The sequence below is a fragment of the Peromyscus eremicus genome, chromosome 8b (assembly GCF_949786415.1).
Source record: "Peromyscus eremicus chromosome 8b, PerEre_H2_v1, whole genome shotgun sequence".
Lineage (NCBI taxonomy): Eukaryota > Metazoa > Chordata > Mammalia > Rodentia > Cricetidae > Peromyscus > Peromyscus eremicus.
Genome location: NC_081424.1, coordinates 48,353,647 through 48,377,195, shown reverse-complemented (window position 1 = coordinate 48,377,195; position 23,549 = coordinate 48,353,647). Strand labels below are relative to the sequence as shown.

The 23,549-nt window shown below is 46.3% G+C and overlaps 1 protein-coding gene across 1 annotated transcript in view; it reads right to left on the bottom strand.

Moving 5' to 3' along the window:
* Akap12 (A-kinase anchoring protein 12) overlaps positions 1-23,314 on the bottom strand; it is a 94,472-nt gene extending 71,158 nt beyond the window's left edge. The window contains exon 1 of the mRNA XM_059272783.1: positions 23,049-23,314. Within this exon, the coding sequence (XP_059128766.1) occupies positions 23,049-23,204 (156 nt within the window). The 5' untranslated portion in view covers positions 23,205-23,314. The remainder of the gene's footprint in view (positions 1-23,048) is intronic.
* Positions 23,315-23,549: the final 235 nt, after the last annotated feature.

Here is a 23,549-nt window from a genome sequence, read left to right as displayed (position 1 = left end):
TGTCCTTGCTGTGTAATCATGAAGACCCGAGTTCGAATCCCCAGCACTCACAGCAAAGCTGAGCACAGTGGTACGTGTCTGTAACCTCACCACTGGAAGAGATAAATGGAAACAGGAGGATCCCTAGGCATTGCTGCTCAGCCAATGCAGCTTATCTGTGAGCTCCGGATTCAGCAAGAAAATTTATCTAAAACAAAATAAGGTGAAGGGACCAGCAACATGGCTTAGCGGGCAAAGGTACTTGCTGTCAAGACTGCCAGCCAGAGTTTGACCCTAAATCCACAGGGTAGAGAGACCCAGCTCCCACAAGTTTTCTCCTGTCTCCACATGCACACTGTGTAACATAAATACACACACACACACTCACACACGAATGGGCAAGCACACCCACTACATGTGCACATACACAAATATCACCTGTCACACACAAAAGCTAATTCCTGTGGTTTTAGCATCAGGTCCCTACAGAGGCTAAAAGACGACATCAGATCCCGGGAAGCTGGGATTACAGGTGGTTGTGAGCCACCAGAGAGGTTGGTTGTTGAGAAGGTACCTCAGGCCATCTAGAAGAGCAGCAAAAAGATATCCAAGAACACGGAAAGATTTGTAAAAGTAACATTTACTGTTCTGCACTAAAAATTATATTTCAAGTTCTCTTTGCTCAACACTAATCAAAATCATGTTTACATGTAAAATTTCACTTTGGCTAATTTATTAATCAAGAACTATTAGACCTAGGCAAACAAATGCTTAGTAGTACCACCCACTAATAATAATTATGCTCACTCTGATGTTTACTTCCCAGCTTTCTTTCTTCAGACACAAATGCTAACCAATTAAAACCAGTCAAAATGAGCAGATAATAACAAACAATTTTCCAGGATAACAAGGTACTCTATTGATTTGATCTATACAAAGCCATTAAAACTAGCCTTTCTGCATCCCACACTAGGGAGGAGTATACACAACCTGGAGTCATCCATCTTCAGAAAGAAATGATGCACGTGCAGGTGGTCCCAGCCCAGAACAGATGGCGGGAAAATAAACCCAGAAAGCCTTCTGCCTCGCTGCCAGCATGCCACGGAATAAGATTTCTTGGGTTTAATGTTCAAGTTCCTAACTCAATACAATATGTATAAAATATTCTGAATCTTAAAAACTCTTAAAATTTTAATTTGTGGGTGGGGTAGGTGCATGTGGAAGCCTGAAGACAACTTGAAGAATTGGAATTGGTACTCTTCTTCCACTGTGCAGGTTCCAGGGAAAGGATGAGGTTGTAAGGCTTGGTGGCAAAGCACCTAAACCTCTCACCAGCCCCCATATGATTTTGTTGTGGTCGCTGCTTTTGTTTGTTTGTTTGTTTGTTGACAGGGTTTCTCTGTGCAGCCCTGGCTGTCCTGGAACCCACCACTCTGTAGACCAGGCTGGCTTCGAACTCACAGAGATCCACCTGTCCACCGAGTGCTGGGATTACATGTGTGTGCTACCATCGCCCAAGGTGGTATGAAACACATTTAAAGAATCAGAAGGTCTCTGTAGTAGATGATATTCAATCAAGGTTAAATTGTCTGGTACTCGGAACCATACTGTGGCTAAGCGGACATGGACAATGCTGAATTGTCCGAGCAGGAGGTGCCCTGATATCTAAGCTCAAGTTGCCGGAGCTCACCACCACCAAAGGTAAAAAAGCCCCAGGTGGGTGTGGTGGTCCTCTGGAATCCAGGGTGCACTCAGAAGGCAGAGATGGGGTCTCTGGGTCAAACTGTTTAGGTAGAGGAACAAAATTGGAGAGCCGGGTTTTAGTGAGACCTGCCTCATAAATAAAGTGAAGAATGACTAAAGAAGACATTAGATAACCTCTGACTTCCTCCATATGTATGCATACATGTGCACCCGCATACATGAAAACACACATGCCATACAGACACACACAGACAGACAGACAGACACACACACACACACACACACACACACACACACACACGCACGTGCAAAAAGAAAAGGAAGGAGGAAAAAGAGAGAAAGAGAGAAAGAGGGAAGGAGGGAGGAAAAGAGAGGGAAGGAGGGAGGAAGGAGAGCTGGGGAGATCCAGAGCATACAGCAACATGTCCAGCGCTGGGGAATTGGAGACCAGAGGATCCTGGGGTTTGTGGATCGGCCAATCAGGCCAATCAGTGAGCTCTAAGTTTAGTGGGATTCTGTGTACAAAATCAAGGTGACAAGCTGGTGACATGGCTCAGAAGTTAACAGCTTGTGCGACTCTTGCAGATGACTCAACTTCAGTTCCAAGCCCCACATCAGGCAACTTACTATGACCTGTCACGTCACATCATCTCCTGGGGAATCCATCCCTGTGGCTTCCAAGAGCACCAGTACTCACATGCACACACCCACACACAAGTACATATAATCCAAACATTTTTAAAAAGGTGGTGATTGTCTGAGTCACATATCCCATGTTGACCTCTGGCCTCTAGATGAATGTGCATCCCCCCACCACAGACACCACACACATGTGCACACACATGAACACACATACCAAGAGTAATACAAGAAGAAAGAGCAGAAATGGAGCTAGTATGATGGGACATGCCTGTAATCCCAGCACCAAAGAGGATGAAACAGAATTGTGGCAAATTCAAGGCCAGCCGGGGCTATATGTGTGTGTGTGTGTGTGTGTGTGTGTGTGTGTGTGTATGTGTGTATACATATGCTGTGGATTATGTTCATTGTTAATAACAAAGCTGATTGGCCAATGGTTGGGCAGGAAGAGATTGAGCATGAAAGCCAGACTAGGAGAATTCTGGGAAGAGGGAGGGCGGAGTCAGGAGAGATGCCAGCCAACCACTGAGAAAGCAAGATGTGTAAAATATGAGGTAACAAGCCACAAACCACATGGTTAAACATAGATAAGGAATATGGATTGATTCAAATGTAAGTGCTAGCTAGCAATAAGCCTGAGCCATCAGCCAAGCATTTATAATTAATATGAGCCTCTGAGTGGTTATTGGGGAACTGGCAGGTGAGAAAGAACCATCTGGTTACATAACATAGGTATGTATATGTATATCTATCTATCTATCTATCTATCTATCTATCTATCTATCTATAATGTAAAATGCTGACAACTAACTGTACTTGATAAGAAGTATCTTTAACTCAGAAAACCTCACCTCCACCTCATTGACCCTCCCTCCTCAACCATGAATACAATTCTCTGCAGAGCAACATTCCAATCTAGAAATGGTTCTCATCGAAATACCAAGTGAAGGATAAGATTGTGGCTCAGTGGTAGAGACTTATGAGGAAATAAAAAATAAAGTCAGGACCATAAGACCAGGAAAGCACATGTCTTATTGCCAATGGTGTGTAATGATCATATAGATTCAGCCCGGCATTGGTTGGTCACACACTGATTTCAGACATCATCTTTAGCTAGACCTAGTAGGGTACACTCATGATCCCAGTAGTTGGGAAGAGGAGGCAGGAGGACTGATTGCAAGCTGGAGGTCATGCTGAAATGACATAGCCCAACACTGTCTCAAAGAGACAAAAAGTAAACACACACAGCTGGTCAGATGATGGTAAGGTGTTTGCTACCAAGTCGGCCAGCCTGAGTTCAATTCCGGGAACCCCTGGAGTGCAAAGAAGAGACTGACCAAAGTCGTCCTCTGACCGTGCACACACACACACACACACACACACACACACACACACACACACTCGTAAACGGTTAGGAGGAACAGGGCTGCAAACACTGCCCAGTTGGGGGTGCTTGCCTAACATGCAGCACTGCATACAAGTGTGATCCCAGAACTTGGGAGATGAAAACAGGAGGACCGGAAGTTCAAGTTCATCTTCTGTCCTCCACAAAGCAAGTGTAAGGCCAACCTGGGCTAAAAATGAGACCCCAAAGGAATAACTTTCTTCAAAGTTGGGGTTGTTGGGGTTGGGGATTTAGCTCAGTAGTAGAGCGCTTTCCTAGCAAGCTAAAGGCCCTGGGTTTGGTCCTCAGATCTGAAAAAAAAAAGTTGAGGTTGTTATAATTCCCCCCAGTACAATTATTTTCTTCTCTAGTAATCAAACTATAAAGCTTTCGGTGATCAGACTCGAGGCCAAAATAAATCAGGGTCCTTCTCAAGCTCTGAAATAAACCAGCTGGTCCGCTCACAGCTAAGGAACCGAAGGCTTTGGATATCTTCCTCCGTCATGACCATAAAAAGCAACAAGCGGTTGACATTTCCCCCCTACTTGGGTTTGCCAGCGGAGGAATTTGCAACTCCATTCAAGCGGACTCACTGACCTTCCCTTGCTCTCCCTTCAAGTTCACACACGGGCACCAAACCTCTAGCTTTCACTGCAGGAGCTAGCGGGGAGGGGTTGGAGGAACATAGTAATTTACAGCTTTTTAACTCCACAGTAGTCCAATTGTCTCAGGATCCCGCAAACACGGTCAGGGGAGAGCGCGCGAAGGCTTAATGCAGCTTGAGCCAGGTCCATCGGCTCCGCTTGAAATTAAGTCTATAAACAGTTATTATTGCAGTCTGCAAGTCAAGGGAAATCTGAAGCAAGTTATCCGGATTCTTTGAACAATAAGGTCAACCTAAAGGGTACTAGACCCCGAATTTTCTAAATCATTCCTTTTGTTGCCTCAGTGTTCTGCTTAATCTCCGGCGGCCCCTCCTTGTCCGTTATCTCCACATCTGGATGCAGTTAAATAAGGAGATAAGAAAAAAAGAGCTGGGCAGGGTGCTGCGGCCCGGTAAACTCCGCACTGGGGAGGCTGAAGCGGGAGGATCAAGAACTCCTCCTCCTACCCAGCAGGGAAAGCCTGTCTCAAAACAGGCATAGGGTCTAGGTTTGATCCCCCAGCACCACAAAAACCAAACTTAATTAATGATAAAATAAAATCATGGTGGAGGGGTAAGATGGCTAAGTGGCTACAGGCGCTTGCCACGCACGCTTGGCAGCATGAGTTCAATCCTCAGAACCCACAAAAAGGCAAAAGGAGAGAAGAGACTGTTACAAGGAAACCTGGGAGGAAAGGCTAACCCAGGGGTCTATTAACGTATCAAAGCAAATGCTGGCTAGCTCTCCCAGCATGCCTTGGTACCCAGCTCTTCTTACCCCACCCCTGCCCTAAGCCTCTTCCCCCCAGGGGCTGGGTTTCCACTTCCGTTCCTCAGCTTCTCCTTCATGCATAAGGTAAGACATTATGGATCCATGCCCTCTCCTTTCTCTCTTCTCTTTCTCCCTCATCTCCCCACACCCCCCCACACACACACACACTCATGGCCCAGTTCACTCTGAAACATTCCATATACTTCTGTCTTCTCCCAATACCCACACTAAACCTCTTCAACCATACCTTAGAGCAGTCATGTCCTCATTTTTTCATTCAGACCCCACAAAGCTGCCCTCTGACTCCCATACCGACCGTGGCACCACGCATCCCCCACTTACACACATCACGTAGATGCACTACAAAAAAAAAAAAAAAAAAAAAAATTTTTTTTTTGGAGACAGGGTCTCACTGTGTAGCCCGGGCTGGCGTTGTAGGCCAACTCAAACATCCTCTGACCTCTGCATCTGAGTTTAAAGGTGTATCCCACAATGCCTGGCAATAAATAAAAATTTTTAAAGTAGTAATATACGGGACGGGGGGAGAAGTCCCACAAGGCAGCCCATGTTGGCATTGAACTTTCAATTCAGTCCTCCTGCCTCGGCTTCCTCGGTGTTGGAATACACCACCCCACAAGACCTAAAGAAAACTTTTTTTTACAGGAAGTGAAATCCATCCTCCCCTCCTCCACACAACAAAGAGGAAATTTTCCTAACTTTTCAAAATTCTTTCAGTTCCAGATTCAGAACCCACAGCCGAGAACCGAGCATGGTGGGAGAACCTGTAATCCCAGCAACTGGAAAGATGAGGCAGTAGGGCTGTGGATACTGAGCCCAGTGCGAGCTACCCAGGGAGACCTTATCTCCCAAATTAAACAATTTTATTATGTTTGTGTGTGTGCATGCACATGCCTGGGAATTCCTTTAGAGGTCAGAAGATAAATTGTAGGAGGGAGTCAGTTCTCTCCTTCCACCATGTGGGTCCTTCAGAATGAACCCAGGTCATGAGGCATGGTGGCCAGTGCTTTTGAATATTAAGTTCTATAATTGAAAGAAAGAAAGAAAACTGAGTGTTAACCCAGTTTTTTTTTTTTTTTTAAAGACACGGTCTCATGTAGCCCAGGCTGACCTAGAAACTGGAGATGTAACTGAGGACGACCTTGAACTTGTAATTCTGCTGTAGCTCTTAGCACTGTTATTACAGGTGTGTGCTACCACACTTGGCGTTAAGGATTGAACCCAGGGAGGGCCTCATGCATAATTTGGCAAGTACTCTACCCACTCTTGTCCCTAATCCAAATGTTCCTGGACTACTGCTCACTCAAGGTTCCTACAGGCTGGCTCCTTCTGACGTTTTGACCAAGCTATGTCTCTCTAAAGGGTCACCGTTCCTCCAAGATGCACCATTGAGTACACTCCTGCAGGCCACTGCGTCTGGTCCCCTTGTATGACCCCTCTCACTTGCTGTGTCCTGTCATGTTGGACCTTCAGTGTGTAGCACGAATGTACAATTTTGGGCGAAGTGCAAGTTCCCTGAGCTCCAGTCCTCCACAGACTGTGGGGACCACAGACATCTGGAATTCTGCTGGGACTCAAGTTGAGTCCCCAGCAGTACCCAACATTTCCGGAAAGCACCCCCAGTTCAGTTTGTTTTCAGACAGGGTCTCCTGTAGCCCAGGACAGTGTTTTAACTCTAGACAGAAGATGGCCTTGAATTTCTGTTCTTTCTGCCTTCACCCCCAAGTGCTGAGACAACAGGCCCATGCTACAGATCGAACCCAGGGCCATGTGTGATGCATAAATACTGTACCAACTGAGCTATATCCCCAACACCCCAAATTCCCTATTCTTTAAAGCACTGACTCCCCTTTTCCTGTAAGTGTACTGAACCCCTCTTCATCCCCCCTCCTCTCCTCTTGCCTATTACTTCTATTACTTCATTTTAATGTGTGTGTACTTTATTTTAATATGTATGCACTCATCTATGAGAGTGCATGCCACATGTGCCTGGGTCCCCAAAGATGCCAGAAGATTCCCTGGAGCTGGAGTTATAGGCAATTCCGAGCGATGTGGGTACTGGGAACCAAACCCAGGTCCTCTGAAAGAGCAGGAAGTGCTCTTAAGCACAGCGCAATCTCTCCAACCCCTGCCTATTAGTCTTGAAATAAAATCTATTTCAGGATCATGCAGTGACCCAAAAAAAAAAGTACCAATCCCACATATGATTTTTCCTGGAGACGCAAGCTGGAACAATGAATCTGGAACTTTGAATCCAGCTCTCCAGAGGCCGGGAAGTCCATTCTGTTGCCTAATTTGCTTAAGACTAAAGCATTCTGGGAAAGGAATCAGCTGGGTTCCAGGGCTCAGAGAAAGTGCCTGAGAAAACTTTCTCTGGCCAATTAATACTTTAAACTGTGACCTACTTCCCTTACTGAAGCATTCTTTACATTCCTCCATGTCTTGAGGGACTTGAAATCTGTCACTGTTACAGTCTAGATACTACTGTTGGGTCTCAGTCACCACAAAATCTCTACCTAGAACAACAACTAAAAAAAATACATATATAAGTGTTCAAAAGACCCCAGTTAGTACTAAAAGAATTACTAGCTTTCATGTGGATCAAAGCAAACAAGTTTAGCTTATTGTAAACAAAACAAAAGACTTTAGATTACCAAATTTCTTACAAGTAAATTTTAGCCCTTGAGGTTTTTCAATAAAGAGTGTGTTATATGTGTGTGTGTGTGTGTGTGTGTGTGTGTGTGTGTGTGTGTATGTATGTATGTATGTGTAAATTGATCAACCTGGGTTTTATTCCCATTACAGTCCAGTATTTTTTGCCTTAATTTTCTACACCAGCTTGTGCCAAGCCTGGGAGAAATTGTGATAATAAGAAAGAATTTAACAAAAATTTCTAACATTCCCTGCTGCTTGATTGACTTACTTTCTACAAAACACAGCAGAGAGATTACAAATCTCCATGTGAATAGCCCCAGTTACAACAGAAGTTGGAGTTCAGCTCTAAATACTTACTGACTTGCTTGTACGTGTTATTTCTGAAGCAATTAAAAAATTCATCATAAGAGATGGCTCAGTAGTTAAGAACACGACTTCTCTTCCATAGTACTTGGGGGTTCAAGTCCCAGCGCCCACATGGTGGCTCACAACTGTCTGTAACTACAGCTCCAGGGGACCCAACACCCTTACACAGGCATACACACAGGCAAAACATGAAAGCACATACAAATAAAAAAATAAATAATAAATATTTTTTAAAAATTCATCATAGAAAGTGGATGATTATAATCCGACACGATGGAGCTCACCGGCATTTCCCATCTCTTGGGAGACTGAGGCAGGAGTTCAAGGCCTGCCTGGGCTATAAAGTAAGACTTTGCTTCAAAAATGGAAACAAACAAGTGGCCAGTTCTTGGTGATCTAGAGACCACCTTCTCCCATCTCCCCTATCATTACAGGGCAGTGTCTAACCAGTTATAAATTCAAAGCAGGGATAGCACTCGCTGAACTTTCTGTGGAACTTATTGCTCACTCCCTACTCCACCCCCCACGCCCTGTGGAGAGTCATTCTAAACAACTAAAGTTTCTAAACAGGCATTCTTCTAACAAGTCTGTTAGAACTGAGTATAAATGATCACTAAGAACCAAACGTATAAAACCTAGCAAACATTACAGTGAAGGATAATGGTACAAACCTGTAAGCCCTGCAATCAGAAAGCTGAGGCAGGAGGATTGAGAGTCTATCTAAAAAATTAATTAAGGCAGAATAGTGGCACAGGCCTTTAATCTCAGCACTTGGGAGGCAGATTTCTGTGAGTTCAAGGTCAGCCTGGTCTACATAGTGAGTTTCGGGACAGCCAGAGCTATATAGTTAAGACCCTGTCTCGAAAATAATAACAATAATAATAAAAATGAATAAATTGTAAAAATAAAAAGTTAAGAACTACAAAACAAACAACACTCCTGCTTATTTATTGCATGACAACATGTACTTATGAAGAAAACTACCAAGACACAATGAAGCACCTGAACTTGTTTGTGTACGTGCGTGCATGTATGTTTGAGACAGGTTTGCTGTGTAACAGCCCTGGCTGTCCTGGAACTCACCCTGTAGACCAGGCTGTCCTCGAACTCACAGAGATCCGCCTGCCTCTGCCTCCCCAGTGCTGGGATTAAAGGTGTGCACCACCACCACCCGGCTAAAAAAAAGAGAGAAATAGAAGTGGGCGGTGGTGGTGTACACCTTTAATCCCAGCATTTAGGAGGCAGAAGTAGATCTCTGTGAGTTCGAAGCCAGCCTGGTCTACAGAGCGAGTTTCAAGACAGGCTCCAAAGCTACACAGAGAAACCCTGTCTTGAAAAAAATAAATTTTATTACATGCATTATCGTGTGTGTGTTTGTGTGTTTGTGTGTGTGTGTGTGTGTGTGTGTGTGTGTGTGTGTGTGTGTACATCCATGGCATGGTGCACATGTGGAGGTCAAAGGACAATGGAAGGAGTCAGTTCTCTCCTTCTGCCGTGAGGGTTTGGGAGATCAAACTCAGGCCAGGCTTGGCAGCAAGTGCCTTAAAACATCAAGCAATCTTTCTGCCCCCAACTTTTATTTATTAATGTTATTATTTGTTTGTTGAGACGGGGTCTCTCTGTGGAGCCCCAGCTAGTCTGGAACTGGCTATGTAGACCAGGCTGGCTTCAAACTCACAGAGACCTCTGTTTCTGCTGGGATTAAAGGCATGTGCCACTATTCCCAAACTTAATTTTTCAAGTCAGAGTCTTTCATGAAACCTGGAACTCACCAGCTAGGCTGGACAAGGTAGGCAGCAAGCCCCAGGGGTCTTCCTGTATCTGTCACCGCGGTGATGGGATTATAGATACATGCCATCACATGGATGCTGGGGCTATGGCTCAGACCATCATGCTTGTATGGTAAGCACGTGACTGACTGAGCCATCTCCCCAACCTCTCTTTTTTGGTCATCCCTCCCCTGAGGAGGCAGGCTTACTATGTAGCTCAGGCTAACCTCGAACTTGTACTCCTCCAGCTTCAGCCCTGCTGAGATTACAGGTGTATGCCATCATGTGTGGCTTGAAACACACTTTAAATAAGGATTACCAATATCAAGGAGTGTCCAGCCAGTGTGAAGGCACACACCTCTAATCTTAATTCTTGAGAGGCTTAATCAGGAGGACTGTCATATGTTAAGGCCAACCTGGGCTACATAGTAAGTTTCAGGACAGCTTGGATGGACTACAGAATGAAACTATGCTTAAAATAAGAATGACAAGCTGCGCCAGGTGGCGGTGGTGCATGCATGCCTTTAATCTCAGCACTCGGGAGGCAGAGCCAGGCAGATCTCTGTGAGTTCGAGGCCAGCTTGGTCTACAGAGTGAGATCCAGTACAGGCATCAAAACTACACAGAGAAACCCTGTCTGGAAAAAAAAAAAAAAAAAAAAAAAAAAAAACACCAAAAAAATTAACAAGCTGCAAGATAGCTTCGAGGGAAAAGCACTTTCCAATCAAGCAAGCCTGAGTTAGGTCCTGTAACCCCCCAACACTCCCTGTGAGATGGGGGGCGGAGAAGGAGAGGAGCATTGCCTGGAGGCTCCAGGGCCAGCTGGAGTGCACAGCATAACAAACAAAACACTTTCTCAAACAAGGTGGAAAGAGAGAACCAACTCCTGAAAGTTGTCCTCTGGTCATACACAAGCCATAGCACGCACAAACTGCCCCCCTCCCCCCCTCCGCCCCAACAACCATAATAATAATAAACAGGACATTTTAAAAAGAGCGATGAATTGGTAGCGGTCGCAACAAGAACCCAGAGCCTGCACCGGTCCACTCAATGAGAAACCACACCCTTAAACACACAAACTAAGAGAGCAAACCAACCGCCTTGTCCTCAGCTCAAACCCAAAAGCCGACACTGAATATGGGCGTTACCCAGAAGAGACACTCTCTTTGAAAGCAAAGATGAGCTGTCCCGAAGACACCTCCTCTTCTACCTGCAAACAGAAAGGGTGCGGTCGACCCTCCGGGACGACCTCCGTTTCCTGATGGAGAAGATTCGATAAGGTAAGTGGTGTTCTGGCGGCCGGCCAACTTGCTGCCTTCAGTTTTTTTTTTTTTTTATCATTTCTTTCTGTACATATTTCCTCCCCTCTATATTGCGGGCCACCACTCAGGTTCCACACCATTATCCCCCTTCCTATTGATGACCTTCGTGCCCCACCACGCCCAGTCTGTGCTCTCATGAAAACCACTATTGGAGATGTGTAGCTGAGTGCAGCTGCATCTTGTGATGCGTCGGCCATTACCTAGTTTGCTGAAGCCTCCACCCATTCATTTGTATATTCGTGAGAGGCACTGGCTACATAGCCCCAGCTGGCCTCAAACTCAAATCCTCCTGCCTCAGCCTCTTGAGGGTACACCCTCCTGTAAACCCTTCTTTGGAGCCCCAAATTATGACCGTCAAGTGATGCCCTAGCTTCCTTTCTGTTGGTGTGATAAAATGCCATGACGTAAAGGGATTGAGCAGAGAATGGATCGTTTGATCTCAGTCCTTGGTTACAGCCCATCACTGATCTAGATAATCTCCCCTTGACACTCTTTCCAGGTGATTTTAGGTTGTATCAAGTTAACAAGTCGGGCTGGAAGAGATGGCTCAGAGGTCAAGAGCACTGGGGGCTCTCCCAGAGGTCCTGAGTTCAATTCCCAGCGACCACATGGAGGCTAACAACCATCTATAATGAGATCTGGTGCCCCCTTCTGGCCTGCAGGCAGACATGCAGGCAGAACACTGTGTACATAATAAATTACGTAAATCTACATGTGGACCAAGATGCTTGGGAGGGTTAGCCAGAAGCATCACCTGAACACGGACGGGAGAGTTCAAGAGCCAGGCTGGAAAACACAGGGAACATTCTGTTTTGTTTTGAGACAAAGGTTCACCTAACTCAGTTTGTAACCTAAGTTACTTGTTACTCTCCTTTGCCAGCCTTGTCCAGTGCTGGGATTACAGGCAAGTGCCCGAAGAGTGATTGTGATTTTTTGGGGTGGTGCTTTTTGTTGTTTTAGCTTTTAGGTACTAATGGCGAAGGGTATATATGATGTGTTTGTGTTAAGTCTGGGCACACACGTACCATGGCGTATGTATGGAGGTCAGAGAACAACTTTCAGCTCTCCATTCTCTCCTTCCGTCGTGGGTTCTGTGGATCAAACTTCAAGTCATTCAGCTTGTGTGGCAAGTGCCTTTACCTGCTGGACCACTTGCTGGTCCCCTCAGTTGTTCCTGCCTGCCCTGTGCCAACCGCGTATCCTGCTCAAATTTCAATGACCTCTGAGCTAACAGCATCCTTAGAAAATGTTCGCTGGTAGTCTCCACGGCAGCCTCACTTCCCACCTGTCTCCAGTTCACGCTGTCTCCTAGATGGTTCTTCCCTGTTTTGTCACTCACCTGGGGATCTTCTGCGTCTCCGCTTTGCTCAGCATCAGAAGCTTTCTGTTCAATTTAAAGCTCTCCACTGTCAGGGCAGTTCTTACGTCACTGGGTGACACGTGACTTATCCCTTTTCTGTTAGCTCCTTAAAAACATCCATCTTCTTAACATGCCTTCTGGTCTCCTCATTAATGGCCTTTGATGTGTCTAGAATACTTTTCTGCGTGGACATGGACCAATGGATGGCAGTTCTATCCTCTTTTACATTTAACCTAAACCTGTCCCGAATACTACATCTCAGGAGGTCTTTTGGTCCCACCCTGACGAGCTGCTTTAAAGGCAATGCTGTGTGCTTTCCCTTCGCTCACTCACAGCATCTAAACCGGTGCCTTTGGAACACTACATGCTTCAGAACTATCTGCTAGGCTGGGCAGTGGTGGCGCCTTTGATCCCAGCACTCAGGAGGAAGAGGCAGGCAGATCTCTGTTTTCAATACTGGAGTGGACATCCAACCCAGGGCCTGGTGCACGGCTAGGAAGACACTGTTGCTAGGCTTTATCCCCAAGCTCAGAAAATATGGACATGATTTCCTTTTCCCTTAGAAACAGGGTCTCTCTGTGTAGCCCAGAGTAGCCTCAATCTCTTGCAGCATCAGCCTCCCAAGTACTAAGCCTACAGGTGTGTGCAATCATGTCTGGATCATATTTGGCTATCTTTGATGTATAATGTTATCACATGCTAAGAAGACAAAAGAAGTTTAGAAAATGATGCCCACTTTCTGATTTTTTTTATAATCAAGTAGGCATGAACTCACCACTCACCTCAGCCTTGAGATGGCAAGGAAAATACGTGAGCTAAAAAAAATTTTTTTTCAGTTTTTTTGACACAGGGTTTCTCTGTGTACCAGCCCAGGCTTTCCTAGAACTTTCTCTGTAGACCAGGCTAGCCTCAAACTCACAGAGATCTGCCTGCCTCTGCCTCTCGAGTGCTGGGATTAAAGGTGTGCTCCACCCTAGAAAAAATGTTTTAAACCATACTATTGGTGTTATAACTGACCAGATGTTTTTAATTTAGTGTACAAATACAGGGAAGTTGTCTGAAATTTTTTTTAATTGAAACAGACATATCTACATGTAGAAAAAGACTCAACAAGAGAGACTGTATGTCCCATGGCACCAGAGTAATAGCAAATATATATATGAACAATAAAATCAGTTCCTCCTCTTAGGCTAGAATTCAGCCTCTCTGGTGGATTAAGATCTAAATGGGATGGGAGCATAACTCAAGGGAAGAGTCCACAAAAGGCCCTGGGCTCAATGGACTCAATCTGCAGCATATACCTATAATCCCAGGTCTTGGGAGGCTGAGGCACATTCAAGGCCAGCCAGGGCTACACAGCAAAGCCCTGTCTCAAAATAAACTAAAATAAATAAGTAAATAATCCCCTGGGACCTTGCGCATGGTAGGCAAGTTTCCTCTACTCCCGACCTCCCGCCAGACACAGTTTGTATACACCAGCACCTGACAAGGCTTGTGTGCACCAGCCTCCACCCGACATGGCTCAGGCAGAGGAGCCTCCGCCCACAGCACACTCGGTAGGAGGATAATTTCCTTTATTTTCTTCTCTAGATATGTGAGAAGGAATAAATCTGACACCTTTCTCTCCACCCACGCAAGCTCCAATCTTAATGAATCGGAGTTGTCACCTAAGCCTTGAACACCAGGGAGAGGAGAGCCTTCTGGGCCAGCTCCTCTTGGCTGTATATGTCCATGGCCTCCTGCATACCATAAGGTCACCATTCCCACACTGAGCAATCAGAGTGCAAGATAGCCTTTCATGAATCCAGGCCCTGGTACTGGGATGGGAGGCTATGGTGAGACTCAGTCTCAAATACACACACACATACACACACACACACACACACACACACACACACTCTCTCTCTCTCTCTCTCTCTCTGTCCCTCACACACACACACATACACACACTCAGGAGCACACACACACACTCTTACATACACCCCCTCACATATATACTCACACTCAAGTGCACACAACCACACTCACACATACACACACACATTCTCTCACACACATACATCCCCACACATACACTCAAGTGCACACAACCATGCACTCACATGTGCATGCATACATATACATACACACACACACACACACACACACACACACACACACACACACACCCCAGGATGACAACGCACACCTACCAACCCCGCACTGGGAGGTAGAGAAAGGAGACTCAGGAGTCTACAGGCAGACCAGGATGCACAGTGATTTCAAGGGTGACAATCTGGCCTTTGAGATAAGTTTCTATCTCTAAAACAGAGAAAAATAAAAGCACTAATGAATACAAAGCAAGAGCAATCAGGAGTCCAGATCCTTACCTCCTCTAGCAGGGTCTCAGCAGCAGGAAAAAGGCAGGATCCAAACAGTGAGTCAAATAATTGCAATCCCAGGTTTTTCAAATAAGGCCAAGGACAGGAAGGGCAGCTAAGCACTTAAGAGCTGCTCTTTCACAGGACCCAGGTTCAGTTCCCAACACCCCCATGGTGGCTCACAACCATCTGTAACTCCAGCTCTACAGGATCTGATGCCCTCTTCTGGCCTCCATGGGCACCAGGTACTCATGTGGTCCTCATACCATACTTTCGGCAAACACACTTATGAAATAAAAATGAATCCCTTTTTCTAATTTTTTTTTCTTTTTTAAGAAAAATAATTTTTTTCCCCAGTTTTTTGACACAAGGTTTCTGTGTACCATCCCAGGCGGTTCTGGAACTCCCTCTGTAGACCAGGCTGGCCTTGAACTCACAGAGATCTGCCTGCCTCTGCCTCCCGAGTGCTGGGATTAAGGAGTGTACCACCACCGCCCAGCAGGTTTTTTTTTTTAAACTGATATTATAGTGTTTCTGCCAGCAAGATTAGTCATTGGATAAAGAAAGACACCTGTTACTAACCCAGATGAGCCGGGCGGTGGTGCCACATGCCTTTAATCCCAGCACTCGGGAGGCAGAGGCAGGCGGATCTCTGTGAGTTCGAGGCCAGCCTGGGCTACCAAGTGAGTTCCAGGAAAAGGCGCAAAGCTACACAGAGAAACCCTGTCTCGAAAAACAAACAAAAAAACAAAAAACAAAAAACAAAACAAACAAACTAACCCAGATGACCTGAGTTCACGCTCTGTGACATGGGAGAAATGGAGAACCGACCCAGGCTTCCACACCCTCCTCATTGTCCTGTATGCACACGGGCAAACACAGACACTCAATACATTATCCTTCTCCTAGCTCTGTCTACCTTTCTACTGTCGTATTTTTTAATGTTTAGGTTAAGAGAACTAAGAATTAAGTTCAAGGATTTCAAGAGATGGAGGCATTAAACTATTTTCTCAAAACGCTGAATGCCATACACTCCAGTCCCACACTTCACAAAGGACGGCCCACATAGAACCACACAGGTCAATGAGGAGCATAATCTCCTGTGATCCTTTTCTTACACAGGTGTTCTGTTCCTTAAACCCTGGATATATTTTAAAACTTACAGAAGACAATGAAAAGAGGCGGCTTCACAGTGTTGAAAACAAAACACCTTTGTGTATGTGTGGTGTGGGGGTGGAGATGAAACCCAGGGCTTCCCACCTGCTAAGAACAGGCAATAGTCCTCAGCCAGCATCCCAGGCCTCAACACAACCATACTGTTTCTTTTGTGTCGATTGTCCTGTAATTCACACAAGTCAGGGGTTTTGACAGAGCTTCCTCCCCTGGGCCCAAATGATCCGGGCAAAGTGGAGTGAATCTTCTTAAGATGTTCCAGGCCACCAAATGGTTTATCTGACCTTCAAGATCTCAAAAGATAAAGAGATAGATAATGGCCAAACCCAGGTAGGTGTGATGGTACATGTCTGTCTTCATCTCAACACTCAAGAGGCTGAGGTAGGAGGATTGCCTGTTTTGAGCCTGGGTTACATTGAGAGACCCTGTCTTAAAAAAAAAAAAATCCAAACCCAACAGGACGGTTTGGCCTGTATAATTGAGTTCCCTCTGCATCCATCTTGACAAGACAAGTGACTTTTGGTTTCTCTGCCCTCAACCCCGCTCATCTGGACAACTGTTCCGTTTTATAAGAGGCTTCTGATTCTGGAAGCACAGACAGAGGCCCACTAAAGCCGAACTCGATCCTTCAAGCCTATAACTCCAGCTACTAGGAGCTCAGGCAAGAGGCACTTCAGCCCCGGGACAGGAAAGCAGCCTAGGCAGGAGTGAGAACCTTGTTCACACATGCACAGAAAGGCTGATCAAGATCTTAAATATATTACACATTCGTATATTTAAAAAGTGTGTGTGCTCGTGCCCAGTCGAGGCCTTGGACCGGCCAGAAAAGGACAGCAGCAGGTGGCCAGCCCCGTGACTTTCTGCCTCACTCCCTTGAGACAGGGTCCCTAAGCCTGGAGCTCTCAGTTGTCAGCCAGACTAACGGGGCAGCAGTGACCTGGCATGGGCATTACAGGCACAGGCTGCAACACCCAGCTTTTAATGTGGGTATGGAGGACCCAAACACAGGTCCTGGGCAACAAGTACACTTATAGCCCAGGCTGACCTCGAACTGTGTAGCCGTAGAATTTCATCTTCTGCCAATCCTAAGTGACTTGAAGCCTCATACCTCTGTCTCCAATGTTCAGTCTGTTTTTGTTTGTTTTTTTTAAAATTTGAGGCAGTTTTACTCTGTATCCCAGGTTAACCTGGAACTCACTATACAGCCCAGGCTGGCCTTGAACTTGCTATCCTCCTGCCTCAGCCTCTCAAGGGCTGTGATGACAAAGGGGCACTAGCTTGCTGGGTTTGATCTATGATATAGTGAGAGAACAGCACCTCTTGGAATGGGGAAAATCAGCTGGAATATACATTAACACACACACGCAAATACTCCACTTTCCTCAGGAGTAGAGGAAGGGCGAATCAGAGGGTCAAGGTCAGCATCCTCTATATAGTGGGTTTGGGACCGGGCTGGATTATATGAGACACACACACACACACACACACACACACACACACACACACACACACCACACCACACCACACCACACCACAAAAATTCCATGTCATCAATAAACATAGTTCTTTCAATTACTTTAAATTTTGGACCATTCAGGATAGAACAGATGACCTGGGCATTAAAAGTCAATTTTATTTTTCCTTCTTCCACTTCCATTTCTCAGGAAGCCACAGTAGCTCAGGTCAGTCAATTATGGGATGGACTGGCGCCTCCAGTATCTGTTTTAATACAGGCACATCCTTTAAAAGGCCAATCAAGGGGCTGGAGCGATGGCTCAGCAACTAAGAGCACTTGTTGCTCTTGCAGAGGACCTGGGTTCAGTTCCCAACACCCATATGGTGGCTCACGGCCATTTGTCATTCCAGTACCCAGGAACCTGATGCCTCCTCCTGACCTCTGGGGACACCAGGCATGAATGTGGCACATGTAGACATATATATGCAAATTATATATGCATATATATATATGCAAAACACTTGCCCATATGTACATTAGAATTAAGTTAATAAAAAAAAAATAAAATAATGAGCTCCTCAACTCTGCACATTATTTATGTTTTGGTGACTCATAACTCCTGCAGTCAAATAGAATCATAGCCTGGAAGACTTGACAGGGGTCTCCACCTCCACCTTCTGGGGACAATAGCCTCACACAGCTTGCAATGGCCCTGTTCCATTTCCAGCTTTGAAATCACTGATCAGTAGAAAAGACAGAAAGGTTAATTCAGGGCTGCCAAAAAGGCCCCACATGTAAGGTGCTTGCTGCCGAGCCTGATGACCTGAACTCAATTCTTGGAACCCACACCGTGAGAGAAGACTATCAACTCCCGCTGATTGTCCTCTGACCTCCATATGCCTGCACACTACATACATAAACACACACACACACACACACACACACACACACACACACACACACACAAAATCATTTATTTAGAAACAAAGATTAATTCAGAGGCATTCTGATTGCCCAACCTGGCCTTCAGTTTGCCTCCAGAAATCAAGCTCTCCCAGAGCAATGAAGTCCATCAGTCATTGCTCAGCCATGGACATCAGCAACTGAATGAATATAAACTTGCAGAGACAACTGAGGAAATAAGGAGCCAATCTTACTGTGCCCGGGAGTGGCCAAAAGTCAAGCCAGGCACACAACTGACCAAGCCATTTCCTCTTAGAATTTGCATATGAAGACTGACTACAGAACTCTCTGCATTTTACTGAAGTGCATCATAGATAAAAATCAAGATAAATATGGGGCATTTAAATGTTAAACTTGAGTAATCAAAAGTTTAACTCTCTTGGGCTGAGGCTATGTGCTTGCCTGGCATGGGCAAGGCCCAGAGTTCAACCCCAAAACAAGAGGAGGAGGAAGAAGAGGAAGAAGAGGAGGAGGAAGATGATGGTGTTTACCTCCCAGACAGTAGAGATGGTTCAGTGGATAAGAGTACTTACTGGCAGGGGACCAGAGGGATCCCAGCACCCACAGCAGGGAGCACACTGCTGTAGCTCCAATGGATCTGAAGTCCACTTCTGGCCTGCATGGGTACCTAAGCATGCACGCACACACACACACACACAAACTAAATATATAATTATTTCTTTAAAAACAAAGGTGCAGGGTGGTGGCGGCACACACCTTTAATTCCAGCACTCAGGAGGCTGAGGCAGGCAGATCTGAGTTCAAGGCCAGTCTAGTCTACAGAGCCAGTTCCAGGACAGCTAGGGCTACACAGAGAAACCCTGTCTTAAAAAAAAACAAAACAAAACAAAGTTTAACTCTCTATTTGACCTCATGGCAGAGTTCAACTAGGGAGTTGCCTTTGGGGACTCTTAGGGAGTAACTGCAAAAAAAGGTCACCAGAAAAATGGATGGGGACTGTAGCTCAGTGTTAGTGTACATGCCGAGCATCCTGCCCAAAGCTCTGGGTTCACTTTCTAGCATCCAATAAATAAGTAAATAAAATTTGAACTGTACACAGATGCCATAATGAAACCCATTTCTTTATATGTTGACCTAAAATTTTAAAAAATATATTAACAGAAGAAAAGTAAACGGGATAGAATGGTGACTCCTACCTGTAATTTTTCAGTTGCAGGAGGCGGAGGCAGGAAGATCAAGTTCAAGGCCAGCCTGGCCTGTATAGTAAGTTCTAGGACAGCCTGGGCTACAGAATGACTCCTTGTCTAAAAAACAAAACAAAAACCACAAACCAACTGATTTACTAAATACGTAGCACATATAATATAAATATTTGACATTACCTACAGAAAAAAAATCTGATAATCATCTTTAATGATTATATTATGTAAAAAGGAAAAAAAGGATCATTCTGTCCCAAGAGGGGAAAACTGTATACTATATAGCAAACCTCCCCCAAATGTCTATACATCCATCAAGATGTATTCATGATGTAACCCATAAGTAACTCGGTGTATGTTTCATCTGAGCCAAAAAAAAAAAAAATAACAACAAAAACAACAAGATTTCATGTAGCCCAGACTGGCTTCAAAGTCACAGCAGTCCTCCTGCCTCGATCTTCTGAGTGCTGGGATTGCAAATGTGAGCCTCCCCCATCCAGCCAAGCCACTCTATTTCTGAAGTTTCTCCCTCAATCATTTGCTCCATCTATTAATTACCAAATAGACCGGTCTCGGTCACTTTCTGATGTATAAAGCTAATCTTAATGAGGTCAGAGGTGAAGCCGGAGAAGCAGGCAGCTGACATTCACCAATGAAAACCCAAGGGCCAATATCATCACTTCCTTCTCTCCATCAACTCTTGCCAAGTCCCTACACTCCATGCCAGGCACCATCCCTCACACAGAGGACAGTGTCGGCAAAAGCAGATAAGCCCCTTGTCCTACGGAGCATGTAGAGCAGTCAAACCTAATAGTTAAAAAGCCCCTAAACCCACAAATGTAAACTCTGCTGGGAAGGGACCAAGGAGTAGAGGGGCCAAGAGTGGCAGATGGAACCTCTTCGCCTTGGAGGTCAGGGACTGGAGCTTAAGATAGAGAGCAAGGGTAGAATTTGGGGGTGCTGAATCCTTCTTAATTCTGAGATCCTATTGAAAAATCTTAGGTCTTCAAAATCAGAGTAATCTGTGGGTTGAAATGAAAGAACACATATATTTCAAGAAGCACATGCAAGTGTATTGATCCATCTCCAAATTGATAACTGGGAAACCGGCCAACAATTTAATGATGCTGTGGATGTCACTTTAGTCATCTTTTAAAAGAGACTGCTTGGTTGCTTCAAGATGGCGGTTGACTGGGATGGAGAAGTGGGATACAGGTTACGGGAGGGTATGGAAGGTGGAAAAGAAAGGAATATTTTTAAGTAAGCAAATGCAGTTTATTGGGAAGGTCCACATTTCAGTGTAAACAGATAATAAGACTTGAAGTCCTAAAAACCGAGGTAAAGAATGTCTCCTGATTGCGAATTTTCAGCAGTGATGCCTTAAAATGACTATAATGACATATTAACTGTGTTGACAGCAGTTGTCAACCAAACATGGTGTGGGGAAGTGAGACGGTTCAGCAGGTAGAGGTTCAGCTGGCTGGGCAAAGCCGGTAACGTGAGTTCAAGCCCCGTAACCCACATAAAGGTGAAAGGAGAGAACCAACTCTACAGAACTGTTGTCTGACCTGCACATAGGCACACCACGGCACGTTTACCCCTCCGCTACCCGCACGCACAGATCAAACACACGTGCATTCTTTCTCTGCTAAGTAATTCTTTCTTTAAAAAGACCGTTCCACAAGTATTAAAATGTAACTGAGGCATCCAAAGGATGGAGACTGTATGGCAGAAGGCAAGGTACTTCTTAGAAAACCTATGCATCGGAGGTAGGGAGGACGTTGGATTTCACGAGTAGGGAGGAGATAAAAACTGGAGGTAGCCGGGCGGTGGTGGCGCACGCCTTTAATCCCAGCACTCGGGAGGCAGAGCCAGGCGGATCTCTATGAGTTCGAGGCCAGCCTGGGCTACCAAGTGAGTCCCAGGAAAGGAGCAAAGCTACACAGAGAAACCCTGTCTCGAAAAACCAAAAAAAAAAAAACAAAAAAAAACTGGAGGTAGAAACTGTTAAGAGCGGCCACTCAGCCTACACTATACTAGGACAACTAAAGAGGTCAAGGCGATCAGGTCTGACTTGTATAAGATTTACCTGGATCTCAATGTTTTGTTCTGCACGGAAGGATGCTTACACACTTCCTGGGACCTTCTGAAAGGTCCTCACTACTCTATCCCCAAATTCAGCAATTGGTTGATTTTTCTTTAAGTTGTTTGGTAGCTCACACGTTTCTGTAAGAAGATCATAAATCCACCTGAGTGAAGCCCTGCTCAAAAACACATGCTGGAAAACAGCTAAAATGCAATGTCTTCGGCCGGGCGTGGCTGCGAAGTCCTTTGAGAGGCTGAGGCAGGAGGATTGCCACTAGTTGGGCAAGGGTGTGAGTTCCAAGCCAGCCTAGGTTAGAGTGAGACCCTGTCTCAAAACAAATAAGCCAATTAATGAAGGGCCGCGAACAACAACAAAAGAAAAAGAACTGAATCAAACACACAATAATGAGAACAAGACACAAAGGTAGCGGCTGTGGTGTACCAGATGAAATATTCCGGCCTTGGACCAAGCGAGCCTGTAAAACGCAGTATTTCTAGAGCCTTTCAGTAGACTTGACAGAAAAGAGTGCAAGGAACGGTCGCTTAAGCCTTTGCCTACATCGGTGGAGAACTTCTAACTCCAATGTTTGTTTATCCAACTGAGTCCACGGGCAGCAAACTGTGAGAAAGGGAGACAGGATGCCAGGAGTTTTGCCTATCCCTCTCCATTGGTGCTTCTGCTCGGGTTCTCTCTGGAAGAGAGGTAGCTGCACGCCAGGCTCTCTGCACCAGCTAGGCGGTGTCCCAGGCGCTGCCGCAGGACTCTGGGTACCAAACCCGGTGGCCCGGGTGGAAGCCGGTGTCAAGGCCAATACTGGGTGGGGAACTAGGAACCAGGTTTGCCCTACTCCAAAGCACGTTCCGATTCTCTCTCTCACTGGGACCTGGGATCTGGGGGTGTGTGTGAGGCGGCATCAAATACCTGGCCGTGGTCAATTCTTATGGATGCCCCACCGCCGGCCATCCCCTAGGCTGCCAGCCCACCGGAAGAGAGGAGGAAAGGCTGGAGAGCGGCGGGCAGGGCCAGATTTGATGGCTGCGGAAGGGCTAGGTCGCCGCCCTTAGGGACCCACGACAAAGATGCCAGCCCCGCCCCGGTGCGAAAGACCCCGAGAGCCTGCAAAGGGCTGCGCTCGAGTTTGCAGACGGGCTGCACGGGCGGGAAGTTGTGGCAGGCGGAACCCGCCAGGACGCCCCATCTCTCCATCCCGCCCCACCCGGGCAGGTGGCCGCAGCATACCTTGGTGGCGGGGTCCGCGTCGGCAGGTTCCCCAGCTGCTCCCGGCGCTTCCGCTGCGGGCCCGTGGCCACTGAGCTCCGGCTCGCTCGGCGTGTCGCCGCTCCCCGCCGGCTGCTGCTCGGGGCTCCGCTGCTCGGTGGAACTGCCTGCACCCATGGCTCGGTGGCTGTCCTACTCCCGCCGGCTAGCCGCCTTCCTGGGACCGCGGGGACGCCGAGGGGCTAGGGGACGTGCTCCCAAGACCACGGGGACGAGGGGCCAGGAGCGCCGGCTCTCTGCGATCCTGCTGAGAACGCGCCCGGACTGAGAATGAAGGGGACGCGCTCGTGGCAAACTCCTTAAAAGAAAAAAAAAAAAAAAAAAAAAAAAAAAAAAGCCACCTCGTAGCCTCCTCCCCCCTCCTTGTTTTTCCCTCCCTTCATCACATGAGCACAGCCCAGACACGCCTTGCAGCATCTCCCCCTAGGCTGCTAGGACCGGCTCCGCCACCAGGTCCCCAGC